General features: G+C 42.2%; 3 protein-coding genes across 11 annotated transcripts in view; 2 read left to right on the plus strand and 1 right to left on the minus strand.

Moving 5' to 3' along the window:
• Positions 1-10,610, plus strand: part of LOC112912691 (STAGA complex 65 subunit gamma) — a 27,525-nt gene extending 16,915 nt beyond the window's left edge. For 3 of the 5 annotated variants that reach the window (XM_072767902.1, XM_072767905.1, XM_072767903.1), the window contains exon 7: positions 10,207-10,610. The gene's annotated coding sequence lies outside the window, so the exon portion shown is untranslated. Of the gene's footprint in view, positions 1-4,682; positions 6,976-10,206 lie in introns of those variants that run through there. The other 2 variants (XM_072767906.1, XM_072767908.1) reach the window with 2 other exon arrangements.
• The window catches only part of LOC140600062 (GPN-loop GTPase 1), a 19,540-nt gene extending 2,001 nt beyond the window's left edge, over positions 1-17,539 (minus strand). Inside the window, exons 1-13 of one of the 4 annotated variants that reach the window (XM_072767928.1) lie at positions 17,365-17,539; positions 16,423-16,516; positions 13,496-13,535; positions 12,622-12,688; positions 11,648-11,685; positions 10,648-10,726; positions 10,345-10,439; positions 9,347-9,392; positions 8,554-8,700; positions 7,209-7,291; positions 5,686-5,725; positions 4,755-4,845; positions 54-161 (exon numbers count right to left, since the gene is read on the minus strand). In XM_072767928.1, coding sequence (XP_072624029.1) covers positions 54-161; positions 4,755-4,845; positions 5,686-5,725; positions 7,209-7,291; positions 8,554-8,700; positions 9,347-9,392; positions 10,345-10,439; positions 10,648-10,726; positions 11,648-11,685; positions 12,622-12,688; positions 13,496-13,503 — 802 coding nt within the window. In that variant the 5' untranslated portion in view covers positions 13,504-13,535; positions 16,423-16,516; positions 17,365-17,539. Of the gene's footprint in view, positions 1-53; positions 162-4,754; positions 4,846-5,685; positions 5,726-7,208; positions 7,292-8,553; positions 8,701-9,346; positions 9,393-10,344; positions 10,440-10,647; positions 10,727-11,647; positions 11,686-12,621; positions 12,689-13,495; positions 13,536-16,422; positions 16,517-16,612; positions 16,948-17,210 lie in introns of those variants that run through there. The other 3 variants (XM_072767927.1, XM_072767929.1, XM_072767930.1) reach the window with 3 other exon arrangements.
• A 1-nt stretch (position 17,540) lies between these two features.
• Positions 17,541-19,831, plus strand: LOC140600065 (coiled-coil domain-containing protein 121-like). 2 transcript variants are annotated; one of them, XM_072767949.1, is made up of 2 exons: positions 17,541-17,940; positions 18,586-19,831. In XM_072767949.1, exon 2 carries the CDS (start codon positions 18,674-18,676, stop codon positions 19,544-19,546), a length of 873 nt encoding a protein of 290 aa, XP_072624050.1. In that variant the 5' UTR covers positions 17,541-17,940; positions 18,586-18,673; the 3' UTR covers positions 19,547-19,831. The 2 variants fall into 2 exon arrangements, with proteins under 2 accessions (XP_072624050.1, XP_072624049.1); XM_072767948.1 differs by having other exon boundaries at positions 17,586-17,936.
• Positions 19,832-23,604: the final 3,773 nt, after the last annotated feature.

Here is a 23,604-nt window from a genome sequence, read left to right on the forward strand (position 1 = left end):
ATGATGGTGATGAGCTGCTACTCTCTTCATGAGCCACTTCAGCCACCTCTCACCTCTGTGATCAATATCATCAGTATCACTGTCAGCTTCGTCGTCCTCTTCATCCAAAGTTCCCCGAGTCAGGATCAAGTCAGAAGGGTCAAGTGCAGGAGATAAGCTGTCTACAGAGAAAACACCAATCAGTAGCATGTCATGAACCTGTATGTCCTCAAAAAGATGATTCTGATTCAGTGACTATGGTTATAATTTGGGAGGATGAAAGTGGTCATGATAAATACAAATGCAGGATTTTACCTTTTCTAAATGTATTATTGTCAATACCACTTAACTTTTACAGTAGTATAGTTCACAAAATGCTTCCAGGATCCCAGTAACCCCAAGGTGCTCTTTTTAAGCTGAAGAAAATAATTTTCTTTCTTTTTTTTTTTTTTTAATTTTTTTTTTATAAATAATCTTTTTTTAAAAATTTTATTTATTTATTTATGATAGTCACAGAGAGAGAGAGAGAGAGAGATAGAGAGAGAGAGGCAGAGACATAGGCAGAGGGAGAAGCAGGCTCCATGCACGGGGAGCCCAACGTGGGATTCGATCCTGGGTCTCCAGGATCACACCCTGGGCCAAAGGCAGGCGCTAAACCGCTGCGCCACCCAGGGATCCCGAAAATAATTTTCAAGTAGCTTGCCCTCTTTCATTCTTAGTAGCTCCTAGAAGAGGCTATAGTTTTTCTTATGAAGACTAAGGACATCTGAGCAGATGCAGTGTGCTGGGGAGTCAGGGTAAAGGAAGATCCAGATGGAAATTTAAGTTCTGAGGGTCTGAAGAGAACAGATGGTGAAATGGTAGGCAACAAAGCAGCCCGGATATTATTCAAGAAAAAGAGGGAAGGAGGAAAATGGGAAACTGAATCTACTCTTAGAGACTAATTTCCTACTCCGAGAAACTCAATGAGGGCTAAGTGCCAAGCAAAGTCGAATTCAGCCTGCGAGGGTTGGGCTTTACAAGAACCTCCATGATGCCACATATCCTAGAGCCTTCAGGAGCCTCGTCAGAGAAAAGTCACCTGGGGACTGAGGAGGCCAACAGTGACAACAGCAAGAGACACAGATCTCTGGGGCCCTGCGGCCCTGAAGACGGATGGTGGCATGGCGTGTTAACAGTCAGAGCTTCAGTCGGTGCCTAACTATACTTGGGATGTTCCCCCAATAATTTACTGCAAGTCTTCTACCTTTAACAGGTTATCTGAGTGTGAAAGACCTTTTGCAGCAGATTGAACACTTACTGCTTCACATATTTTTTTTAAGATTTTTAATTAATTTATTCATGAGAGACACACACACACACAGAGACAGAGAGAGAGAGAGAGAGAGAGAGAGGGAGGCAGAGACACAGGCAGAGGGAAAAGCAGGCTCCATGGAGGGAGCCTGACATGGGACTAGATCCCAGGTCTCCAGGATCATGCCCTGGGCTCATTGGCTCAACCGCTGAGCCACCCGGGCTGCCCTGCTTCACGTATTCTTGAGTGATTTAAAGGAGCGCAGCACACAGATGTTTATGTCGCTGAGGTGTACAGGATGGCCAGGCCAGTTCACTTAACTGGTAAACCCAGCCACAGTCCAGCATCTCCCCCTCCAAGCTGCTTTGCATTGACTATCAAGGATACAGCAACAGCTTTCGTGAGTAGAACTTCATTCCTTTAAAGGTCAGTCCATCCATAAGTGTGGATGGGTGGGGGTGCATACATACTAAATATGAGCGCCAATCTAGAAACCCCTAAGAATCAATGACAAAATGAATTCAAACAATAGAAAATACAGGGGCGCCTGGGTGGCTCAGTCAGTGGAGCGCCTGATTGTTGGTTTCAGCTCAGGTTATGATCATGGGTCATGGGCTCAAGCTCCACACTGGGTTCCTCACTCTGTGTTGAGTTCATAAACTGAGTTGAAACCAAGAATCGGGCGCTCAACCGACTGAGCCACCCAGGAGCCAGCTTCCAATTCTTTCTTCCTCTCCCTCCCGCTCTGCCACTCCCACGTTAGGCGCTTTCTCAAATAAATAATCTTTAAAAAAATTGAAAAACAAAAAAATTCACAAAAGTGGCAAAATAAAAAGACTAATAGATGGAAATAAAACCCCTTCGTATACACAAGCACAACCCATTACAAGATACAGTGGTTCAGAAAATCCCATTTCAACACTAGAAGAAGATAAAATCCTTGGAAAATTTTAACAAAAACTATGCAAAAATCACATGAGGAAAAAACTCCTGAAAAATACAAAAGTACTCTTGAAAATATAAACATAATCCTTGTTCCTGGATAGGGTGACTCATATAGGGTGACCCTATATTAATGAACATAATGCAAGACCACTAAGAAATACCAAAAAGTTTTTTTGTTTGCTTTTTTTTAGCAAGCTAAATTAGTTGATGCTTAAGTTCATGTGGAAAAATAAACATGCAATAGCCAAGGAAATGCTAAAAAAGAAAAATATGAAAAAGGACTAGCCAAAGCAGACATTAAAACATTCTATAAAGACCCTAGATAATTATAACAGTGTGGTACAGACCCAGACAGTCCAGAAGAATAAGACAGGGAGTCCAAAAATATACCCAGGTACACATGGAACTTTAGTATTCCATCTCAGATCACTGGGGCAAAGGCAGACTTTTTGAGAAATAGGGCAGGTACAACTGTTTATAAAAAAGGTAACACAGACCTATACTTCACACCATCCACAGAAGAAACTCTTAAATGGAACAGGGATCTAAAGGCAGAGAACGAGGGCTGCCTGGGTGGCTCAGTCGGTTAAGCCTCCGACTCTTGGTTTCAGCTCAGGTCATGATCTCAGGGTCGTGTGACCCAGCTCCATGCTCAATGCAGAGCAAATTCTGTCTCTCCTCCTTTTCCCTCCCTCTTTGCTCCTACCCCCTACTCACACTGGTACGTTTTCTCTCTCTCTCTCTCTCTCAAATAAATAAAAATCTTTAAATGTAGACAATGATACCATATTAAGTACTACAATAAAACATGAGTGAATTCCTCTTTAACACAGTATAAGGAAGGGATTCCCAATTATCACTCAAGATCCAGATGCAGTGAAGAGAAGGCAAGTAAATTTGACGACATCAAAACAAAACAAAAATTTTCACCTGGAAAAATAACACCATGGACAAAGTCAAAAAACGAGTGACAAACAGGGAGAAAATATTTCCAACATGCATCACAGAAAAACAATACTATAGCCCTATTAGATTAATGGATATTAAAATTAGTGGGTAAACATGTGAGAATTATTTTTTTTAATTTTTTAAAATTTATTTATTTGTGATAGTCACAGAGAGAGAGAGAGAGAGAGGCAGAGACACAGGCAGAGGGAGAAGCAGGCTCCACGCACCGGGAGCCCGATGCGGGATTCAATCCAGGGTCTCCAGGATCGCACCCTGGGCCAAAGGCAGGCGCCAAACCGCTGCGCCACCCAGGGATCCCAAACATGTGAGAATTAAAAGGACATTCGTAGGGTCTCAAATCATCACCCACAAAATACTTATCAAGGGAAAAATAACTTTTCAGAGAACAACCTGGCAGACACCACTTTGAGTACTTAAAATTAACATCACCAACAATGGGACAAATCAACATCACGCGTTCCCTGATGAGATGCATGGAAAAGTCACAAATTCCACTTCTGTAAAGTTCTGCCAAAAAGGAGCCACCTGAATTGAGTCCTGAGGGAATATCAGTCAAACCCAAGCTGAGGAACATCCTATAAAATATCTGTCCCATATACTTGCAAATTATCACTGCTGTGAAACACAAAGACTAAAGAAACTTCCAGATTGAAGGAGAGAGAGACAAGACAACTAAATGCAATGCAGATCCAGGATTTTCTCCTGCTGTACAGGGCAAACAGCTACACCTAAATAAGCATTACACACTACACGACAGTAGCAGTGTTCATTTCCTACTTTCTAGTAATGAGCTTATATAAAATATCCTTGTTTTAGGAAATACAGACAGAAGTATCAAGGATAATATTGAAAAATAAGTGTATAACTTACAGGACTCTGAAAAAAGGAACATGTTTTGTAAGTATACAAATTTGTAAGTATACAAATGTATACTTATATACGAAGTCATACATCATGAGAAGAAGACAATGAAGCAACGTGGTAAAATGTTGACATTTTGTGAATCTGGTTGAATGCTGCATAGTAATCATTCTAGCCACTAGCCACACAATTTTTCTGTTAATCTGAAAGTAGGTCAAAATAAACAGGAAACAAGGGAGGAGAGTGGAAGGCAAAAAACGTATTTAAGAAAACTGAGTGGGGGGATGGGGTAACTGGGGGACAGGCGTTAAGGAGGGCACTTGATGTGATAAGCACTGGGTGCTATTATGCAACTGATGAACCACTAAACTCTACCCTCAACTTCCTAATACACTGTATGTTAACTAATTTAGGTTTTTTGTAAAGTGTTTAAGAAAATAGAGAAGACATCAAGTATCTAGCTGAAGTAAAGCAAAACCTACCTGAAGAGGAAGAACTCAAAGTGGTATAGTTAAACACAACGTCCAGTTTACCTTTGCAAATCACACACAAAGCAAAAGCGGTAGAATAGATAAATAAATACGTTGATCAATCTCAAACACATCATTTTTATCCTTTTCTCGCTCTTAAACAGAAGTATCTTCCTGCTCAGTGGAAATACGCATATCATCCTTTCAGTTCCTAACACCAGGAGACCCTCCAGTACCTGTGGCAGTCCCTGTGTCCAAGGCTACAGAGGCCATATCTTTCCGAAGGCGTTCCAGTTGTTCCTTCTGCTGCTGGCTCTGTGCATTGGCCTGTACACACAAAGAAAAATATCTTCATATTAAAAAAGGAGTCCTAGGGGTGCCTGGGTGGCTCAGTCCGTTAAGCATCTAACTCTTAATTTCGGCTCAGGTCATGATCTGTGTCGCTGAGCATGGAACCTGCTTAAGATTCTCCCTCCCTCCGCACCCTCCCCAACCAGGTAACACCCTCTCTCTCTACAAAATAAATATAAATCAAATAAAATCTTTAGGGAAAAAAAATAGGAGCCCTGAATCAGATGCCAGACTTGTAACAGGAGATGACTAAGTATACACACAAACACTAGAGGCTATTTAGACATTGAGGCAGGTAAGAGATAGCAGATACAGAAACACCAAGCAGTGTGGATCAAGATAGCACAAGTTCAGACTGGAGGGCTCTGCAGAATGAATTAGGGGTTGCAGAAGTCAGACACAAGAACCCATCAAAAGAACCGTCAAGCACACTCAGCAGTGATAAGGGGCCCAATGGAGCTGAAGGGGGCAGGCCAAGCGATTATTTGGAATAAGCACTGTGAACCACTTTTTTCTTAAAATTCTATAACCAGCTCTAAATGCAGCTTAGAGTAGGAGTGGGGTGGGGCCCAAGAAGTGCTTAGCAAATCTAACAGGAAAAATCAGACTTTAAGAAATTCAAATAAAGAGAAGAAAAACAATTAAGGGGCCCTCCTGCATCTAGACAGCACACATACAGGTTTACTAATTTAAAATAACAAACACGTAGAACATACACTGATAGCCCCCAAAAAAGTATTTATGGCAGGAGGATTAGTGCACGGTTTAAAGTTCTTTTTTAGTGGCCCAAAACATACACATAGCCTCCTCTCTTACCAGTGACTTCTTCAGACGTTCATATTCAGGACGATACTCCCTGGAGAGAGAAAACACTTTCTAAATTCCTGTGTTTAATAATCTGTCCTGCCCGCCTCCACATCATTTCCATGTTCCTAGGCTCTGACAGTAACAGAAGACCTTACTTTACTGAATGTTAGATGGAACAAGTCTTAGTCACTGATATTCTATCCCTATGGAATTAAAAGTCAAAGTGCTTGTCCCCACTCTGAAACCAGCAAAGGGACAAAAAAACTGCTGGCCTGGAAAGATGAAGTCTGTGGAGTTCATGTCTGATGAGCTCACTATTTGTTTGGATAAACACAGTGATGAATAAAAGCAGGTGGCCCTGTTGGGCTCAGGAAGCTCAACGTGTAATTATGTGGCTTATCTGGGCAACAACAAAAGGATACAGAAGGGTCTGTCCAGAGGCTTTGGTAACACACAGAAAGACCCCTTCTCTGATGAATCAAAATCAAAATAATGTGTCTAAAAATCACCATGTGGTTGTTAGAAGTTTGCTAACAAATGAAGCCAAATGAAGCCAAAGGAAGCCAATTATCATGCCACCCCCCAAGGAAAGCGTTTGGATTACATTTTCCTTTAAGTAAACAGAATTCCAGTATTAACGATGATAACAGTAACAACAATCATGTATCGTGAAATGTGCTTGCTATGTGTCAGCAATCAGCAATTATACTAGGTGCTTCAGATATATTTTCTCAAATAACGCTCACAACCTTAACAAGAAAATGCTACTATCCCTGATGTACAAATGATGAAAACCTGCTAAGGCCACCCATTTATTCAGTGGAGAAAACAGAAATCCAACCCGTGTCAGTCTGACTCCACAGACTATGTTCTTAATCCAGGGTCAGCCAATGTGGCAAACAGGCCAAATCATGCCTATTTTTGTAAATAAAGTTTTATTAGGACACAGCCATGCCCATTCGTTTGCAAATTGTTTACAGATGCTCTCGCCCTACAATGACAGTTGAGAGTTGCAACAAAGATCGTAAGGCCTACAAAAGCCTGAAATATTTACAATCTGGCTTTTTACAAAAAAAAATGTCTGGGGCACCCATATGGCTCTTTCCGTTAAGCATCTGCCTTCAGCTCAGGTCATGATCCGAGGGTCCTGGGATCAAGCCCTGCATCGGGCTCCCTAATCAGCGGGAGCTTGCTTCTCTCGCTCCCTCTCTGCCTGCAGCCTCCCCTGCTTGTGCTGTCAAATAAGTAAATAAGATCTCTTAAAATTTTTTTAAAAAATAAAACAAAAAATGAAAAGTCTGAAGACTCTTGCTCTTAATCATTAAATACAGTGAAAGTTGTACACTATGTTTAAAGAAGGTTAATGGAGACTTCTTATCCCTAAGTGTACACACACAGATCCAGTACACATCCAAATGACAAATGTAATACCTACACGGTGAAACCCAAATGCTTTGCCTGGCAAAAATGCCATCGTATCAGACTGTGGGTTACTAAAAATGTCATCAAGAGGATTTTTCCTTCATCCTCACCTTTCATATTCTTCTGCGGCACTGGTGACTTGCACGAAGAGTTCATCTAAGCCTGTACCCAGAACAGCAGACACACCCACCACCTGCCAAAAAGCATCAATGCCACTGAGCAAACAACTGTGTATTTTTAAATGGTGTATATATTACTTTGTTCAAATGTCATAAAATCTTCATAAAAGAAGTTTAGATACCTCAAGAAGTCTCTGGCAAAGGGTGAAGCTAAAACAAAACAGCACACATACTCAAAAGCCATGGAAAGAACTTTATGGAAAAGAGAAGGCTGGATAAAAAGAAATTTAGGAGAAACACACAGCGAGGCTTCTCATCTATTCCCTGTCAAATCTAACCACTGCTTGTTCTCTATAAAAATTACTATCTCGGGTGCCTGGGTGGCTCAGTCGGTTCAGTGTCTGCCTTTGGCTCGGGTCATGGTCCAAGATCCTGGGATGGAGCCCAGCATTAGGCTCCTTGCACAGGAGGGAGTCTGCTTCTCTCTCTCCTTCCCCTTCCCTTGCTCCTGGTCTCCCTCACTCTTTCTCTCAAACAACTAAATCTTAAAAAAAAAAAATTAGTATCTCACTGCCTTTGAGCAATTACCATCCTCCCTGCCATCCCGACTCACATTTGCTTATGTAAATCATACCCTTCCTTCAAAGCATACCTCTAATGCTATATCCTCCAAAATCCCTCATTTCAAGAGTGATCTGCCCCTCAGTAGCATCAGGCCCAACCTCCAATCTTAGTAAGATCCTTACCACAATATATTATGTTTTAATTCTGTATGTAGCCTTCTCTTTGAACTAGATCATAAACTCTGTAGGTAGGGTCTTTATCTTACTTATCTTCTTTTTTTTTTTTTTTCTTAAGTAATCTCAATATCCAATGAGGGGCTCGAACTCATGACCCTGAGATTAAGAGCCAGCCATGCGGTACCTGGTTGGCTCAATAGTTTGGGCATCTGCCTTCGGCCTAGGTCAGGATCTCAGGGTCCTGGGATAGAGGCCCAGTCGGGCCCCCTGATTGGCAGGGAGCTGGCTTCTCCTTCTCCCTCTGCCCTTCCCCCTGCTCATGTGCGCTTATTCTCTCTCTCAAATAAATAAATAGAATCTTTAAAAAAATAAAATAAAATAGCCAGCCACCTCTACTTTATCTTTTAAACCTCCAGTTTTAAAACTGGACAGAAACATGCAAAAGAGGAGGTGGGAAAACCTCAATTTTTAATAAGTCATGCTTTAAATGCTTTGTGAAAATACCAAACTTCTTTTCTAAGATAGGTTTAACGCCAGCCCTATGGTTAAGAGGATGTCTGAAGGGACTGTCAGTATAAGCAGAGGAGAAAGTTTACCCTAAGTGAGCTGTAAAACTCATCCAACACCAGGCTCATTGAACGAGTCAGGTTACTGACGTATGTAGTCTCTTGATTCAAGGCATCTTGGAAAGCTTCAAAATCTTGCATCCATTCCACTGCAAAGCTGTGATCAATGATGTCAGTCTGTACCAAACAGAAGACAATTATCAGCATTCAGAGGTGTGTTTAGATACAAAACAACATCAAAAAATTTTTAATTAAATGCCAACCACAAAGCAATTATTCATATTTTTTTTTTCTCTGCTTCCCCCATTTCCTCCTCCACTACAACAAACCATAAAGGACCACGGCTACTGTAAATAAATGAACATATGTGTTCTCTTGGTTGAAGCCGACCCTTTACTATCTTCTGCCAAGTGACCATGACCACAGTAGATGCCAGCACATTCTAGGCTCTGAAGTCATGTACTCTCTTGAATCCTTGCTGTCGACTCAAGAAAAGTGAAGTTTTCTGTTTTAATTGCTCTGCCAATAAACAAGCAGTCCCTCCCCCATATACATAGTTGTGATTCTGAGGGATAACCTATACACTATGATTGAGGGGCTGCTCTATCCAGTTTTAAATTACTCCGAGGAGAGCCAGTAATACATATTCATTTATTTCGACTGAATCTTTTTCCTACAAATGCTCATGACTTTGTTTCAGTTAAGTTTGAATCTATTCTCCGACATGTGAAAATCCTCACCTACCCAAACCCCTAAACCTTCCAATAACACAAGGTTCTGATGAAAAAGAAATACTAAACCACAAAAGGAAGGAACCACTTACTTTATTCATAACCACAATGAAAGGCAGCTTGGTTTTATACAAGATGCTGAAAATCAAACATCAAGACATTATCAGTGAAAGCACTAAAGCTCTTGCTTACCCAAGCATCAGTCTGCTAGAAACGAGTAACTAGAACTGGAATGGGTTCAGACGCTACATATAGCTATCCATCCTGACACAGCCCTCACATTCTACTCTCCCAAGAGGAAGAGGTACTCCACCACTACCATTAAGCAAACAACACACATACGTTCTCTTTCTTTCTTGGAGTAATAATGCTTTGGTATTCATCTGGTTTTCTGTGTATGGTTTTTTTGTCTGGTCATTTCGACCAAATAATTGTCTCTTTTAAACAATATATATGGAAACAACGCTGTCAGACATCAGATTTCTATTTGGACTACAATTTATTGCATCTACCAAGAAGGTATATCCCTAGTCATAGGAGAAGGCACAAATGCTGGTGATGGCTTTTATGTATCCACCAAATAAAATTCTCTCAAATTTCATAATAATTTCCCTTGCTCTCTGTCGAATGCACTCACATACCCTAGTAAGGCATGTCTCTCTGTCCTTAATGACACCAAGTTGGGGCAAACTTGTGCTTTTTGGAATTATAGATAAATCTCTTTATTCACAATCTCTCATTTTATATAATAAGTCTACACGTCATAACACAGAAAAGGAACATTTATATCAGAGGGCTCTATTCTATTTAGACTCGTTTCATTCAACTGCGAGCGACTACCAAAAGGTTCATATTCATACACTACCTGTTTCTGTAACAAGCAAAGGGGGGAGATGAGAAGCTGGTCAAAGAGAATGCTAACACATATGCCTCTCTTCTAATCTCTCCCCAGCTCACAACTACTAAACTGAGGGGCACATCTGAATGAGCACAAATCCAGGTTGGTAAGCACTCAGGACTCAAATATAAAAAAGAAAAGAGGAGGCCTCCTACCTTGATGTAATACCATGGCCCACCAACAATCCATTACCTGCAGGCATAGAGCATATTGGACATGAAGGTCACTGGATTGGTGCTTCTTGATGTATCCATGACGTATATGACAACCGTGGGAAATGAGGATGCCTAAAGCCACAAAATAATCACAGCCTTAGTCAAAGGACTCATGACCTATCTCCAAACTCTTTTCCCACCTTCCTTAGCAAGGGAAAACCACTTTAGGCAGCGTGCCAATAGCTTCCACAACTAACTTCCCATATAGCATCCCACTCAATAAAAAGATGCTTAGCCAGCTTAGCTCTCTAGTTAGTCTAACAAGTCCTCGAATACTCACCAGGGCTTCAGTAATGATTGTCCCAGAAGCTGACCACGTGAAAACCTCAATCTGTCCAGGTGTGTCAAGCAAGACATATCTGTATCAACAACAACCATTCGAGAAGTATCACACCTATGAAATACTGAAAGATATTCCAGCACACGTAACACTGAACATCTGCTTATCCAAGAAGGAATAACCTCTTCACACTGTCAAGTCTAACTTCCTCCCACTGCCCTTAAAACGTATACTACCTGTCCAGTATGCATGATACCAGGCAGGAGTAGCAGTCCACAAATTGCTGCAAATGATCACAGAAGAAACTATGATCGTTTCAGAAACACACTGTGTTAAAAATGAGAGATAAACAAAACCAGAAGGCAAATCTCTTGGGGAACCAAGGTTTCTTGGGGTCGTGGTTGGGGGGGGTGGGGTTGAAGGAAGGTTTTGAATTCTCTATAATGAGCATATAGTCTTATTTTTTTTTAAAGATTTTATTTATTTATTCATGAGAGACACAGAGACATAAACAGAGGGAGAAGCAGGCTCCCTGCAGGGAGCCCGATGCAGGACTCAATCCCAGAACCCTGGGGTCACGACCTGAGTCAAAGACAGACACCCAACCACCGAGCTACCCAGGCGACCCTTAAGATTTATTTTTAAACAAGGGTTAGAAAGGTACTTCAGAGATTTTTTTTTTTTTTTTTTTACTTCAGAGATTTTAATGCCAACAAATGTGTTTTCCCAAGAGAAGGCAGGGAGACAACTGAATTTGGACAAAGTCTTAAAACACCTCCTAGGAAGCCGTGGGCATATATGACAGTGATTGGGGGTAGGATACTATTGAATTTAGCTCATCACTCTAGAGCATATTAATGATTTCTTTTGCCCACCTTTTTGTTTCACTTCTAATGGTTTCATCTCAATCTACACCCTTTCAAAGCCCGATGGTATCCTGAAATCCTTGAGACACGTCAACTACAGAGTAATAAACAGGTGTTAGGCCAAAAGCACTTACTTAGACATGTTCTGGGCCTTCTCAATAAATTTCATCACCTGAAAGAAAAAAGATGCCAATTAAAAACAGGATCCATCTTCAATACAAAAATCACCGTTTCCAGGGTGGCCCACCTATAGGCAACTATCAACTACTGAATCTCTGTTCTCAGTCTTAGGACACCAACTAATAAACTCCATGAACTACGGAAACACAGTCACATCAGCAGCACTGACACACCCCAGAGTGTACTGCTGGGTCCTGAGAAGCTGAAGACGATCTCTCACTTTCGGGTCATATCTCTTAGTACTTTGGTATAAAATGTTTAACAGTGACATGTCTCTTGGAGTGACATGAGGGTAAAAAATTCATGATTACAAAACACTCTTGTAGAAGTAGGAGAAAAACCTAAACAGTGACAATTATCTGTCACATGTAGAAAAGCCCCATTATCTTTCCATTCCATGCCTGCTAGCCCCTCCCACTCCCCTTCTCCATCCTCAAGGTGACACTATAAGCCAAGATCAAGAAAAGAGCCTAGATTTTTGTTTTATTGGCCATCACAAATGTTAAATGTGAAGTGTCTCACAATACTGATTATCCTGTCATTACTTACTTCTCTATCAAAATGTTTACTTATTTTCCATATGTATATCCAGGTTTATTGCTCTTCTTTCCCAATGTGAGCAAGCTAGGCATTCAAAAGTCAGAGGTTTTTGGGGATCCCTAGATGGCTCAGTGGTTTGGCGCCTGCCTTTGGCCCAGGGCGCGATCCTGGAGTCCCAGGATGGAGTCCCACGTCAGGCTCCCGGCATGGCGCCTGCTTCTCCCTCCTCCTGTGTCTCTGCCTCTCTCTCTCTCTCTCTCTCTCTCTCTCTCTAGGTCTATCATAAATAAATAAATAAATCTTTAAAAAGAATAAGTCTGTCATCTGTTTAAAAAAAAAGTCATAGGTTTTTACGCAGTCATGTCTATAAAAGTAAAAAGAGACATACCTGATCAAATCTGGTAGCAAAGAGATTGAGTGAGGTCACTATACCACCATTGGGCCCAAGCCCATATCTGGACACCACGTTGAGGATTTAAATTACTTACAGATCAATTTAGGTGATGAAACTCACACATAGGATATTATTCACACACATAGCACCGTAACATTAGTGTTCCACAAATGGAAACTGGCAGCTAATCCTTGACTAGTATATACCACACAAACTTAACCTTACAAGGAATTTTCATTATCAACATCTTCCTCATTCCTTTATCATTCTGGGGATGCCTAGGCAAAATGAAGAGATTAAAGTGACCAAAATCTAACAGACAGATGCACTTGGCACTGACAGCTAAATGGTATTAGACACTAAGATCTTAAAATATCACTGAAGATATCACACTCCTTGCTCTGATCCTCACTGGTCAACCTGCTGATTATAATTGGTCTACCCAGCTACATCCACCTGCAAGGAAAGTACACATTTCATACAGCATGTACTAACACTCAATGCTCTTAAATAAACCTACTCATTTGAGTCTCCCAATCAGAGGAGGCAGTGGCCTCCAAGGCAATACTACTTTGTGGAAGCAAGGCATGGCACCAGCTACCCAGCCTCCCACTCTGGGTGCTTTCTAATTACAACAGCCCATAGTCTAGAAAGATGGTAAGAAAATTGAAACCACAAGGTGTAATAGTCTAATCACCTATAATACCTCTCCTCACTCATCTTTCTATCCTAAGTAAATTACTTTAAAGCAATTAAATGCTTTTGCTAGTATGTTTCACAAAGAAAATGCAGAATACTTTCAAAGCCACGAAATACAGACAGTAACTAGTTAGGGATGACTCAATGAAGTAGATGCAGAAAAGGATACTGTTTCATGACTTCTTTATACTTCACAGTGTCACGAATATCTGGGGGGGGGGGGGGGGTGGGGAGAAGAATTCAATGGAATTTAACACATAGAAACAAGGGAATCCCTGGGTGGCTCAGCGGTTTAGCACCTGCCTTCGGCCAAGACGGGATCCTGAAGTCCCGGATCGAGTCCCAGGTCGGGCTCCTTTCTCCTGCTTCTCCCTCTGCATGCGTCTCTGCCCGTCTCTCTCTCTCTATCTCTCTCTCTGTGTCTATCATAATAAATAAGTAAAAAGCTTAAAAAAATAATCTTACAAAAAAAAAACCCCACATAGAAACAGTAGTTTGAGACACTCCACCTATAACATCCTAAGACAATGGGCCTCTCAAGTCATCTCTCCTTCCTCTGAGGAAAACAAAAATAAGTTTCTCTCCTGGTATCTCAGTTACTTTTCAAGTCTATTTCCTAAAGGTTTAAGCTAAGGCCACTGAAGTGTGATACAGAAAAAAGCAAGATCGTGAAGAGAAGAACAGAAAGGCAGAAAGTGCCCTGCAAGTATCTTCCTACCAACAGGAAGCTGAAACCAGCCTTTCAGGCTTCTCTTGTCTGCATTCTCTTCTACTGATCCCCCCAGCTTCACATTGGTTTCCTTTCTTACTTGGTAAGTGGCAAGCAATCCATGAAAAATGTTAGGCTAGGGGCTCAGAAGTTATGGTAGAAATGGTCTGAGACAAGGAGGGAAGTTTTGTGTGTGTGTTTAAGATTTTATTTATTCATTAACGAGAGAGAAAGAGAGAGAGAGAAGCAGGTTTCATGCAGGGAGCCTGACATGGTACTTGATCCTAGGTCTCTAGGATCAGGCCCTGGGCTAAAGGTGGCGCTAAACCACTGAGCCACCTGGGCTGCCCTGTGTGTGTGTGTTTTTAAGTAATGTAGCCAAGTTGGGTTTTTTTTTCTTCTCTAAGATTTTCTTTAAGATTTTATTCATTTATTCATGAGAGACACAGAGAGAGCAGCAGAGACATAGGCAAAGGGAGAAGCAGGCTCCCTAAGGGGAGCTAGATGTGGAACTCTATCCCAGGACTCTGGGATCATGCCCTGAGCAGGAAGGCAGACACTAAACCACTGAGCCGCCCAGGAGCCCCAGGGGAAAAGTTTTATATAACTTAAGTACCTTATCAGTGATCACAGGCAAAGGAAAAGGGAGCTAAATCAAGAAAAAACATTTATTTCTTACTAACTGCCTACTGGTAGCAAGGGGTAATGCAGACCTGATTTTTCAAAGGGAATTAATGCATCCAGTAATATCTAACTAAACTGTCTACCAGCCTACAGACTCTACCAACGATTTGAATTCCATCTTTTTTAAAATTTAGGTGTAACTGACATACAGTATCTTACTAGTTTCAGGTTTACATCATATTGATTCAATATTTTCATAAATTTCAAAATGATCTCCACTAGTTACCATGTGTCATAATACAATGTTATTATAGTATTAATTCTATTCCCTAATCTGTAAGTTATATCCCTATGATCTATTGTGTACCTGGACGTTTGTACCTCTTAATCCCCTTCACCCATTTCACTCACTCCCAACTCCTCCCTGCTCTGGTAACCAACAGTTTGTTTCTTATATCTGTGAGTCTGTTTCTGCTTTGTTTTGTTTTTTAGATTCCACATATAAGTGAAATCAAAAGATATTTGTCTTTCTCTGTCTTGGCTTATTTCACTTAGCATAACATCCTCTAGGTCCATCCATGTAGTCCCAAATGGTAAAATTTCATTCTTTTTAATGGCTGAGTAATTTTACAAAAAACATATATTTATATATATATATTATTTACAAATATATATATATATCTTCTTATCCAGTCGTATATACATACACACACACATATATATCTTCTTATCTAGTCATCTATCATCAGATAGAAGTCCATCCTTTCAGCAAGAAGATATTAACTTTTTCCCCAACTTCCCAAAATGACCTCTGCTCCTGAACAAGATTTTCCTTTATTAGTATGATTAGGGTCCAAGTAGCTTAGCAGAATTAAGAGACAAAAAATGAGAGGATTAGCACAGTGACAGCTGAAAATAAGGAATCTCCTAGATTCTTTTTTTTTTTTTCAAGATTTTATTTATTTATTCATGAGAGACACAGAGACAGAGACAGAGAGGCAGAGACACAGGCAGACGGAGAAGCAGGCTCCATGGAGGTAGCCTGATTTGGGACCCGATCCCGGGACTCCAGGATCATGCCCTGGGCCCAAGGCAGGCACTAAATCGCTGAGCCACCCAAGGATCCCAGGCTCCTAGATTCAATCAAGAATCATGACAATGCATCATATTCACCCTTAATTTCTGTCAGAGTCACAGATTTCTCTGGAAGTCTGATGATAACCGGAAACTTTTCCCCAAAACAATGCATATATGTGTATCCATGTATATGCCTGTGTCTCTGCCTCTCTCTCTCTCATGAATAAAGAAAATCTTTTTTTTTTTCTTTTTAAAGATTTTATTTATGTATTCACGAGTGACACAGACAGAGAGAGAGGCAGAGACACAGGCAGAGGGAGAAGCAGGCTCCATAAACGGAGTTCGCCTGGGTCCGGTCTCCAGGGTCACGCCCTGGATTGAAGGCGGCGCTAAACCGCTGAGACACCCGGGCTGTCCAAGAAATAAGATGTTTAAAAAATACAAATGAAATAACAGTAGCCTGACAGCCTCGGATCAGAAAGAGGGGAGACATGGGAGTGAGAGGTAAGGAAACTAATATACTTAGGGAAAGGAGTCAACAAAGAAAATTGTTTAGAATCTTTAGGAAATTCAAGGAAAATGAAAGATAGTTTAGAGAAAACGAAAACTGAAAGCATTAGAGATTGGCCGAGCTGGAGGCTTTTGGTTTTCTGAAGAACTTCAGAGTTCTGTTCCAGTTTACTCACCAATATTGGCAGGAAAGGGTACTTCGTGTACAGCCGGGTCCAGATTAATCACATAAGGTGGAGAGCCTCGGCTATGCAGATGTCCGGTAAGCCTCTGCGGAGACGCGAGAAGAGCGATGCAGTGAGACCGAGGGAATGATAAGGCGCCAAGATTCCTTTATGCAGCACAGCTGAAGACTTCTGCACTTACGTGTCCCTCCCTCCACCTGAAACACTCGTCCCCAATATCCGCTCCGACATTCAACTCTCAGGTGAAATGCTTTCTTTTCTTGCTCATCCTCCAACAGGGCCTCCCCTATTGTCTGTCGGTCACTTAATCACTTGATTCGTGTGAGGTTTTTCCCCATCACTCCCATTAAAACATCAGCTCCGATAAAGCGGGAACCTTGTCAAATTCAATCGCTGCATCTCCAGCGCTCGAACCCGAAGAGCTGCGCCAGAGACAACACCGTAGTAATCCCCACCCAAAGCCTGGGCGCCAGCACCGTCCTAACTGCCGGTTACGTGGGAGCCCCCGCCTTCCAGGAGGCGGCAGTTTGAGCGGCAAGACCATTCCAGAACAACGTGGCAAGCTGTGCCAAATACGAACTGAGGGTGCGGAGGAGAGAGCCCTAACTGAGCCAGGCTGGAGTCCGAAAAGGCTCGGAGCCGGAGTTGCTGGCGAGGTCCTGAAAGCCACACGCGGATCCCCTTCAACTCCCGAGCCCGTCCTCGAGGTCCCCCTGGCCTTCCGCCCACCACTGACAACCTCTCGAGCGCACCTCCTACTCCCGCGCCCTGTACGTCACCTGTACAAAGGTGGTCTTCCCAGATCCCGCCATTCCTAACACCAACAGACACACTGGGGGCCGAGGACCCCCCGAAGCCCGCTCCTCAGCGGCCTCCGCGGGCGCCGCCATCTTCCTCGGGCTCCGCCCGCTCTACCATAGAGACGCCGCGTACCTAGAGAGGCTTCCGTGCCGCCGCGGGCCGCGCAGGCGACGCCAGAGCCTCCGCGGCGCGGCCGGGGAAGGCGGAGGGGCGGGCCGCTCGCCAGAGCATCCTAGCCTCCGGGCCAACCAGGGACAGGGGCGGGGAAATGGAGGGCAGGGGAGGACCCGGGAGAGGGGCGCTCACCGCCGTAACGTAACGAAGGGTCTGGGAGAGGCGAGGCTCTGCTCCCCGGGAGGGCAAGACGAGACGGGGTCCCCAAGGCAGGGCGCCCCAGGTCGCAAATGAGGAGAGTGCGCTTCTCCTTCCGCCCCCAAGTGGCGGGGGACGGAGCCGCCGGGGAACTGGCTGCTGGGCCTTATTCGGCAGCCGACGAGGTTCAGGAGCTCAGGGCTGGACAGGCGGGGACTGGGGCGGAGTGCGACCCCCGTGGAGCACAGACCCGAGAAACTGCGAGAACGTTCCGCAAGGGGGCGCCGCGTCCGCGCGTCGCTGGCCCCTGACCCGAGCGCTCCTTCCTCGGCGGTCCCCCTCGGTGAGCCTCCCCGTCACCTTGGAGACGGACGCTCGGATTCCTGGAGCAAGTAGGTACTGCAAGGGGCGCTTTTCCCTCCACGCAAGTGTCCTCGGATGCCGGACAGGGCTGGAAAAGCCAGGAAATGTATTGCTACTCTCGCCCAGCTCAGCGGGTCCCGTCGCCCTTTGTGGCTACCGCAGTGCTCAGTGAATCTTAAAATCTAGGTTTCACACACACGCGCTGCCGCTGCTGGCGGTGCGCGTCGGGCCAAGTCCTTTAAATTCCCTGAACTTGTTTTCTCCGCTCTAAAACGGAGGGAATGCCTTACGGCGGTTGTAGTGAATGCGTGCTTGTAAATTGTAAGCCGCATTCGTTCATCTTTACCCCTAGCTGCATCCCTGGTGCCTCGCATAGTGACAGAACCATAATAGGTACTCAAAAAAATATTTTCTCATGTGAATTAAAGTATAGTTGTGCATTTTGTGTTTACTAAACTTTCATTTAGAATTGGTGGGGAGGGGCAGCCCGGGTGGCTCAGCGGTGGGGCGTCCCCGAGTCCCGGGATGGAGTCTCAGGTCAGGCTCCCTGCGTGGAGCCTGCTTCTCTCTCTGCCTCTGTGTGTGTGTGTGTGTGTCTAATGAATAAATAAATAAATAAAATCTTAAGGAAAGAAAAAAAGAACTGATGGGGGAATGTCTTACTTGTTCTTCCTTCAGGTTTGCTAAGGACTCTAGGAGTTCCTCTCCACCGTATCTTAGTTTAATAAATGATTTTTTCAAGCCAGAGAAGCTAAGCAAGTCAGCGATGAGGTTTAAAGAAAAGGCAGTGGTGGAAATGACAAAGCTGAACAACCAAATAAAACAAGCTCAAAGCCAGCAAGAGTCACTAATGGAGGAAACCAAGCAGCTATATGCTGAGAAGTTACTTGTCCAGACTGAAAACAAATTCTTCCTGGAATATCTAACCAACAAAACTGAAGAGTATAGCATGCAGCCTGAAAGGCTGTGGAACAGCTATTTACAAAAAAGTCAGGAGATTGAACAAAGGAGACGAGACTATGCCTCCAAATATGCGAAACAAACTTCAGTGTTTAAAAGGGAGCTTTTGCAGAAGGAAAAGATCCAATGCAACTTAAAGCAGCAGTTGCAGACACTGAGGAAAATTTCACTGTTAAAGGAGAAACAGGAGAGAGAAATCCAGATATTACAGGACGAGAAAAAGAAAACCCCAGCTGAGACGGATGCCAAGAAACAGGAAATCCAGGTCCAGTTACTCCAGGAAAAAGCATTTCTAGAGAAACAACTGAGTGAGCCAGACATGGGGCAGTTGGGAAAGAGGAAAAGAAAGGAGCTTGACAGGAAGGCCCAGGCCTTGGAGTTGGAAGCAAAGCAGTATACTTTTGAGTTCTACCGTGGCATCAGGAGAGAGAACCGGGAGTTACGGAAGAAGTTCCTGCAGCAAACTCAGCAGTGCCAGGAGTTGCAAGCTACTAAAAGCCAGTTAGAAAATCAGAAGCAGCAGCTGCAGCTGGAACAGTGGTATGTGGAGGGCTTAATCCGGGCCAGGCAACGATTGCAAAGAAGGCGTAATTGGTGCCCAGGACAGGATGCTCCAAGGACCACACTAACACCTCTGAGTACCAAACCAAAGATTAATCCAAAGCAATTCCTAAAATAACACTGCATAAATAAAGACTGGAGCAAGTATTCTGATAAACCGATTGCTGCATAAACTTAGTTAGGAAGGCTTTAGGATCTCAGATTGCTATGGCAAAGTATCCATCATGATGTGTTAGTGTGAAATATTAGGTGCATTTTCCCAGCAGTACTGCTACATATTTGTGCCACCAGCTTCCTTTAATTAGGAGATTTTTCCTTCATTAGATCTTGTTAATAAATGGGATGTTCCTCAAATCTCTAGATAACACCATTTCCCAAACACCAGTACATTAAACTAGCTCAAGAAAACCACCTGGAGGTAGTGAAAGGAAAACAGTGGTGTGATTTATTTCGTGTGGCCAACTTAGATTTCTAAGAGTAGCATTTCAGATTGACTTTATATGATACCTTCCTCTCTGTAAACAAACGGGTTATCCTCATGCCTCTTGGCCAGCTCCACACAAAAAAGGCAAAGTGCTTTTAAGGTCTTTTTCAAGTTTGCACCAGTGACCAGGCAGCTTCTTCTATGGTTTTGTCAAGAGTGGAAAAGTAATTTAAGCAGTATGTTCAATAAGAGCTAGGCAAAAAACAAAAACAAAAAAAACCCACTGGGCAGAATGACCTTTTGTCTGATGCTCAGCCCCTACAATTTTAGCTTTGAGTAAATTAAGGGAAGAGCAGATATTAGGTCAACTCTTAACTTTTGAAAAACCTTTTCTGTCAAGAAATACATCTAGGGATCCCTGGGTGGCGCAGTGGTTTAGCGCCTGCCTTTGGCCCAGGGCACGATCCTGGAGACCCGGGATCGAATCCCACGTCGGGCTCCCGGTGCATGGAGCCTGCTTCTCCCTCTGCCTATTTCTCTGCCTCTCTCTCTCTCTCTGTGTGACTATCAAAAATAAATAAAAAATAAAAAAAATAAAAAAAAAAGAAATACATCTAGCATTAATGAGGTAACTGAATGCCTCTACTTATTTCAGGAAAATATATGAAAAACGTTTTAAAATATTGGGACAACTGTAAAGAGTCTTGTGCCGTCTATTTCCCTAACAACATTCTGAATTCTAAGACAACGAGTAAGATTACTTAAATATAAGTACTTCAGGTTTAGGTCACTTCTACATTTTCTTACCTGATACCTGATACCTGATAGTGCATTTTGAAATGCCTTTTATAATTAAAAGTGCCTTATATTTATGTCTATTGAGAAGAACAAGCTTTGCGCAGTGGCAGTATCCATCATAGCCAAAGAAGTTTATCCAGGCACGATTATTGCTAATTTAGAAGAACTGGAAATAATATCTTTAATTAGTAAGACTTTTATGGTAGTTTTTAAAAATTTTTTTGCACTGACGACATATAGACGGTTAGACTAGTTATTTATTTGCATGCTGAATCCTAGTACAGGAACATAATCCCACATTTTAACATTGCTCCTCTATGGGAAAATAAAGTCAACTTTATGTTTTCCAGAAATTGTCAGTGATTAAAAACTTCAAAATAATCTTCCTGAGTTTTCAGTTTTATGCCTATGTAAAAATGAATTCCTTTAAAATTGTGGAGTAAAAAGTTTTTCCTCCCTCAATGCCTTCACCTTCTAGCTTTAACGATGTTTTTAATGTGTAGCTTATTAGAAATAAAAACCTTAGATTATAGTGTATCTGTTGACTTTTCCCCAGTAACGGCTTTCCTGTTTCATCACTCTTATTACTGCTTCTGCATATCTCATTCATACTAGTATGGATATAATAAAACCAATTTCAGTACAGAAAGTAGAATTTTAGATAGTATGCAGGTAACTTAACCTATACTAACCTTTAGGTAGTATGCAGGTAACTAACCAACTTTCTTGAGCCGAAAATACAGAAAGACTGAACCTGAAAAATATGGTAACCAACGCAAATTTGAAGCCTTATTCTCTGTAGATGCAAAAATGTGCCAGAAAGCGTAGGAAAATACATACCAAGGCTCGATATGGGGTTAGAAAGCAGGAGGGATTTAGAATCTTAGTATTCTGCTGTTAATTTCCCTCCTGCCTTTGCTGTCCCAGTTACCTAAGTGGGGAGTGGATAACTTCCATCTCATACGTTTATTTTTAATTCCTATTATCCCAGATCATGAATCTGGTGTATTGCTGCTTTACGTCTGTCCCTTTCCAAGTGAGGCTTTGCGAGCTTGAAGACTATTTAGAGAGTGAATCATCTGATAAGCATAATTTGAAATCCATACCTGCAAGTGAGCAGTAGGCTGGCAACTAATACTTCAATCTACTTTGAATCTGCTTTGCAATGAAGAAAATTAAACACAGTGATGTTACAGAAAGTGCATTTAGGTGGAAAAGGACCTCCGAGGTGAAATGTAGGTTAAGACCTAAATGATACAATGAAGCCTACCTTGCAAAGCCCAAGGAAGAAGCCATTCCAGGCAATGGGAACGGTGTATGCAAAGGTCCTAAGATGGGAATGAGCTTACTAGGTTCCAGGAACAAAAAGGTCAATATGGCTAAAGGGTAGCTGGGGAATGGTCAGATAACAAAGGAGTAGGGGAGGAAGAGGCTAAATGGGTTAGCAGGAGGAGGAGAAGGCCTTGTGGGACAAGGAGGGAGTGACTTGGATTCTAAGTGGAATGGGAAACCAGCAGGCTTTGAGCTGGTGAACGAGCTCTGATTTACAAGTTTAAAAACTCACTATGGCTGTTATGTGGAGTGTATCTAAACCAGTAAAAAATCAGAAGGAAACAATTAGGAAACTTATAGTCTAGGCAAGAGGTGATGCTGGTTGGGCGTAGGGCGGCTGAAATAGAAGTAAATAGAAAGAAGAGCAGACTAAAGGGTGAAGGGAAAATGAAAGGTTAACACAAGTAACATTTCTAAGGTGTTCCGTATTAAGAAGGAGGTGAGCAGAATAGTTTGTGGGCACACAAACTATTGATTTTTTAAAAGAAGTATTTCAGACACAAAATACAGAAGATCAGAACAAACTCACTATCCACCTTAAGAAATAAGAACTTAAAAATTCACTTGTAGTCCTTCTGAGTCCTAGAAGCACTGTCCTAAATTTGGTGTTTATCATTCCTGTGCATGTTTTCTTGCCACGTATACATATATATATGATATTAAACTATAAATGTATACTACATACAAATATTTACATATATAGCATATAAATATATTTTTATATATCCATAAACAATATAGAGCATTGTCTTTAAGCCTTATATAAATGGCCTACTTCATGTGTTCTGTAACTTGCTTTTCCCAGGCATTATTTTTGAGATGTATTCATGATACAAGAAGCCTTAATTTTATCGCTGTATAGTATTTCAGTATATAACTGTATCACGATTTATCCCTTCTCCTGATGGACGATTAGTTTTAAAGTAGGTTAACAAAGAGACCCAAGAAGGTATAGTGTCTGTGTCTCAAACAACAGATCTTTTTTCTCTTCAGGTAGATGTTCCTGGATGGTGATTAGTTCTTCATGGGGTGATTCGGGGCATCAACCATTCCATTTTGTCCTCTGCCACCCTCTAAAGTCATTTTATCATCTGCATCTGGACCAAGGAATGGGGAAAAGAAGCATAGAAGTACACTCATTTTCTTAAAAATTCTAGCTTGAATGTGACACCCTCACTTCCATTCACATTCTACTGGAGAGAAATGAGTTGGCTACCCCTTCAATACACGGGTAGGGGGTTAGAGAGCTGGGAAACAGAATCTAACCATTTGTCCTGTAATCCTATAACTCTGCAAGGTGAGAGCAGATTATGGTGGACAGCTAGTAGTCTCTGCTATGTGGTATCAACCGTACTACAGTATCATTCTTTGTTTATGTCTCCTGGTATACCTGGGCAGGAGGATTTCCCTCTGTATATACCCAGGAGTAAAACTGCTGCATCTTAAGGCATATTTTCAGCTTGACTAGATACTAACAAATCGTTTCCAAAGTGATTGTACCAATTTACATTCCAAACCGTGCATGAGAGTTCACATTCTCTACAACCTGGCTATATTCGATATTGTCAAATTTGTATTCTAATGAACTTTGTTTAAAAACTCAGTAGAATGCTTACGATACT

The sequence above is a fragment of the Vulpes vulpes genome, chromosome 8, assembly GCF_048418805.1.
Source record: "Vulpes vulpes isolate BD-2025 chromosome 8, VulVul3, whole genome shotgun sequence".
Taxonomy (NCBI): Eukaryota; Metazoa; Chordata; class Mammalia; order Carnivora; family Canidae; genus Vulpes; species Vulpes vulpes.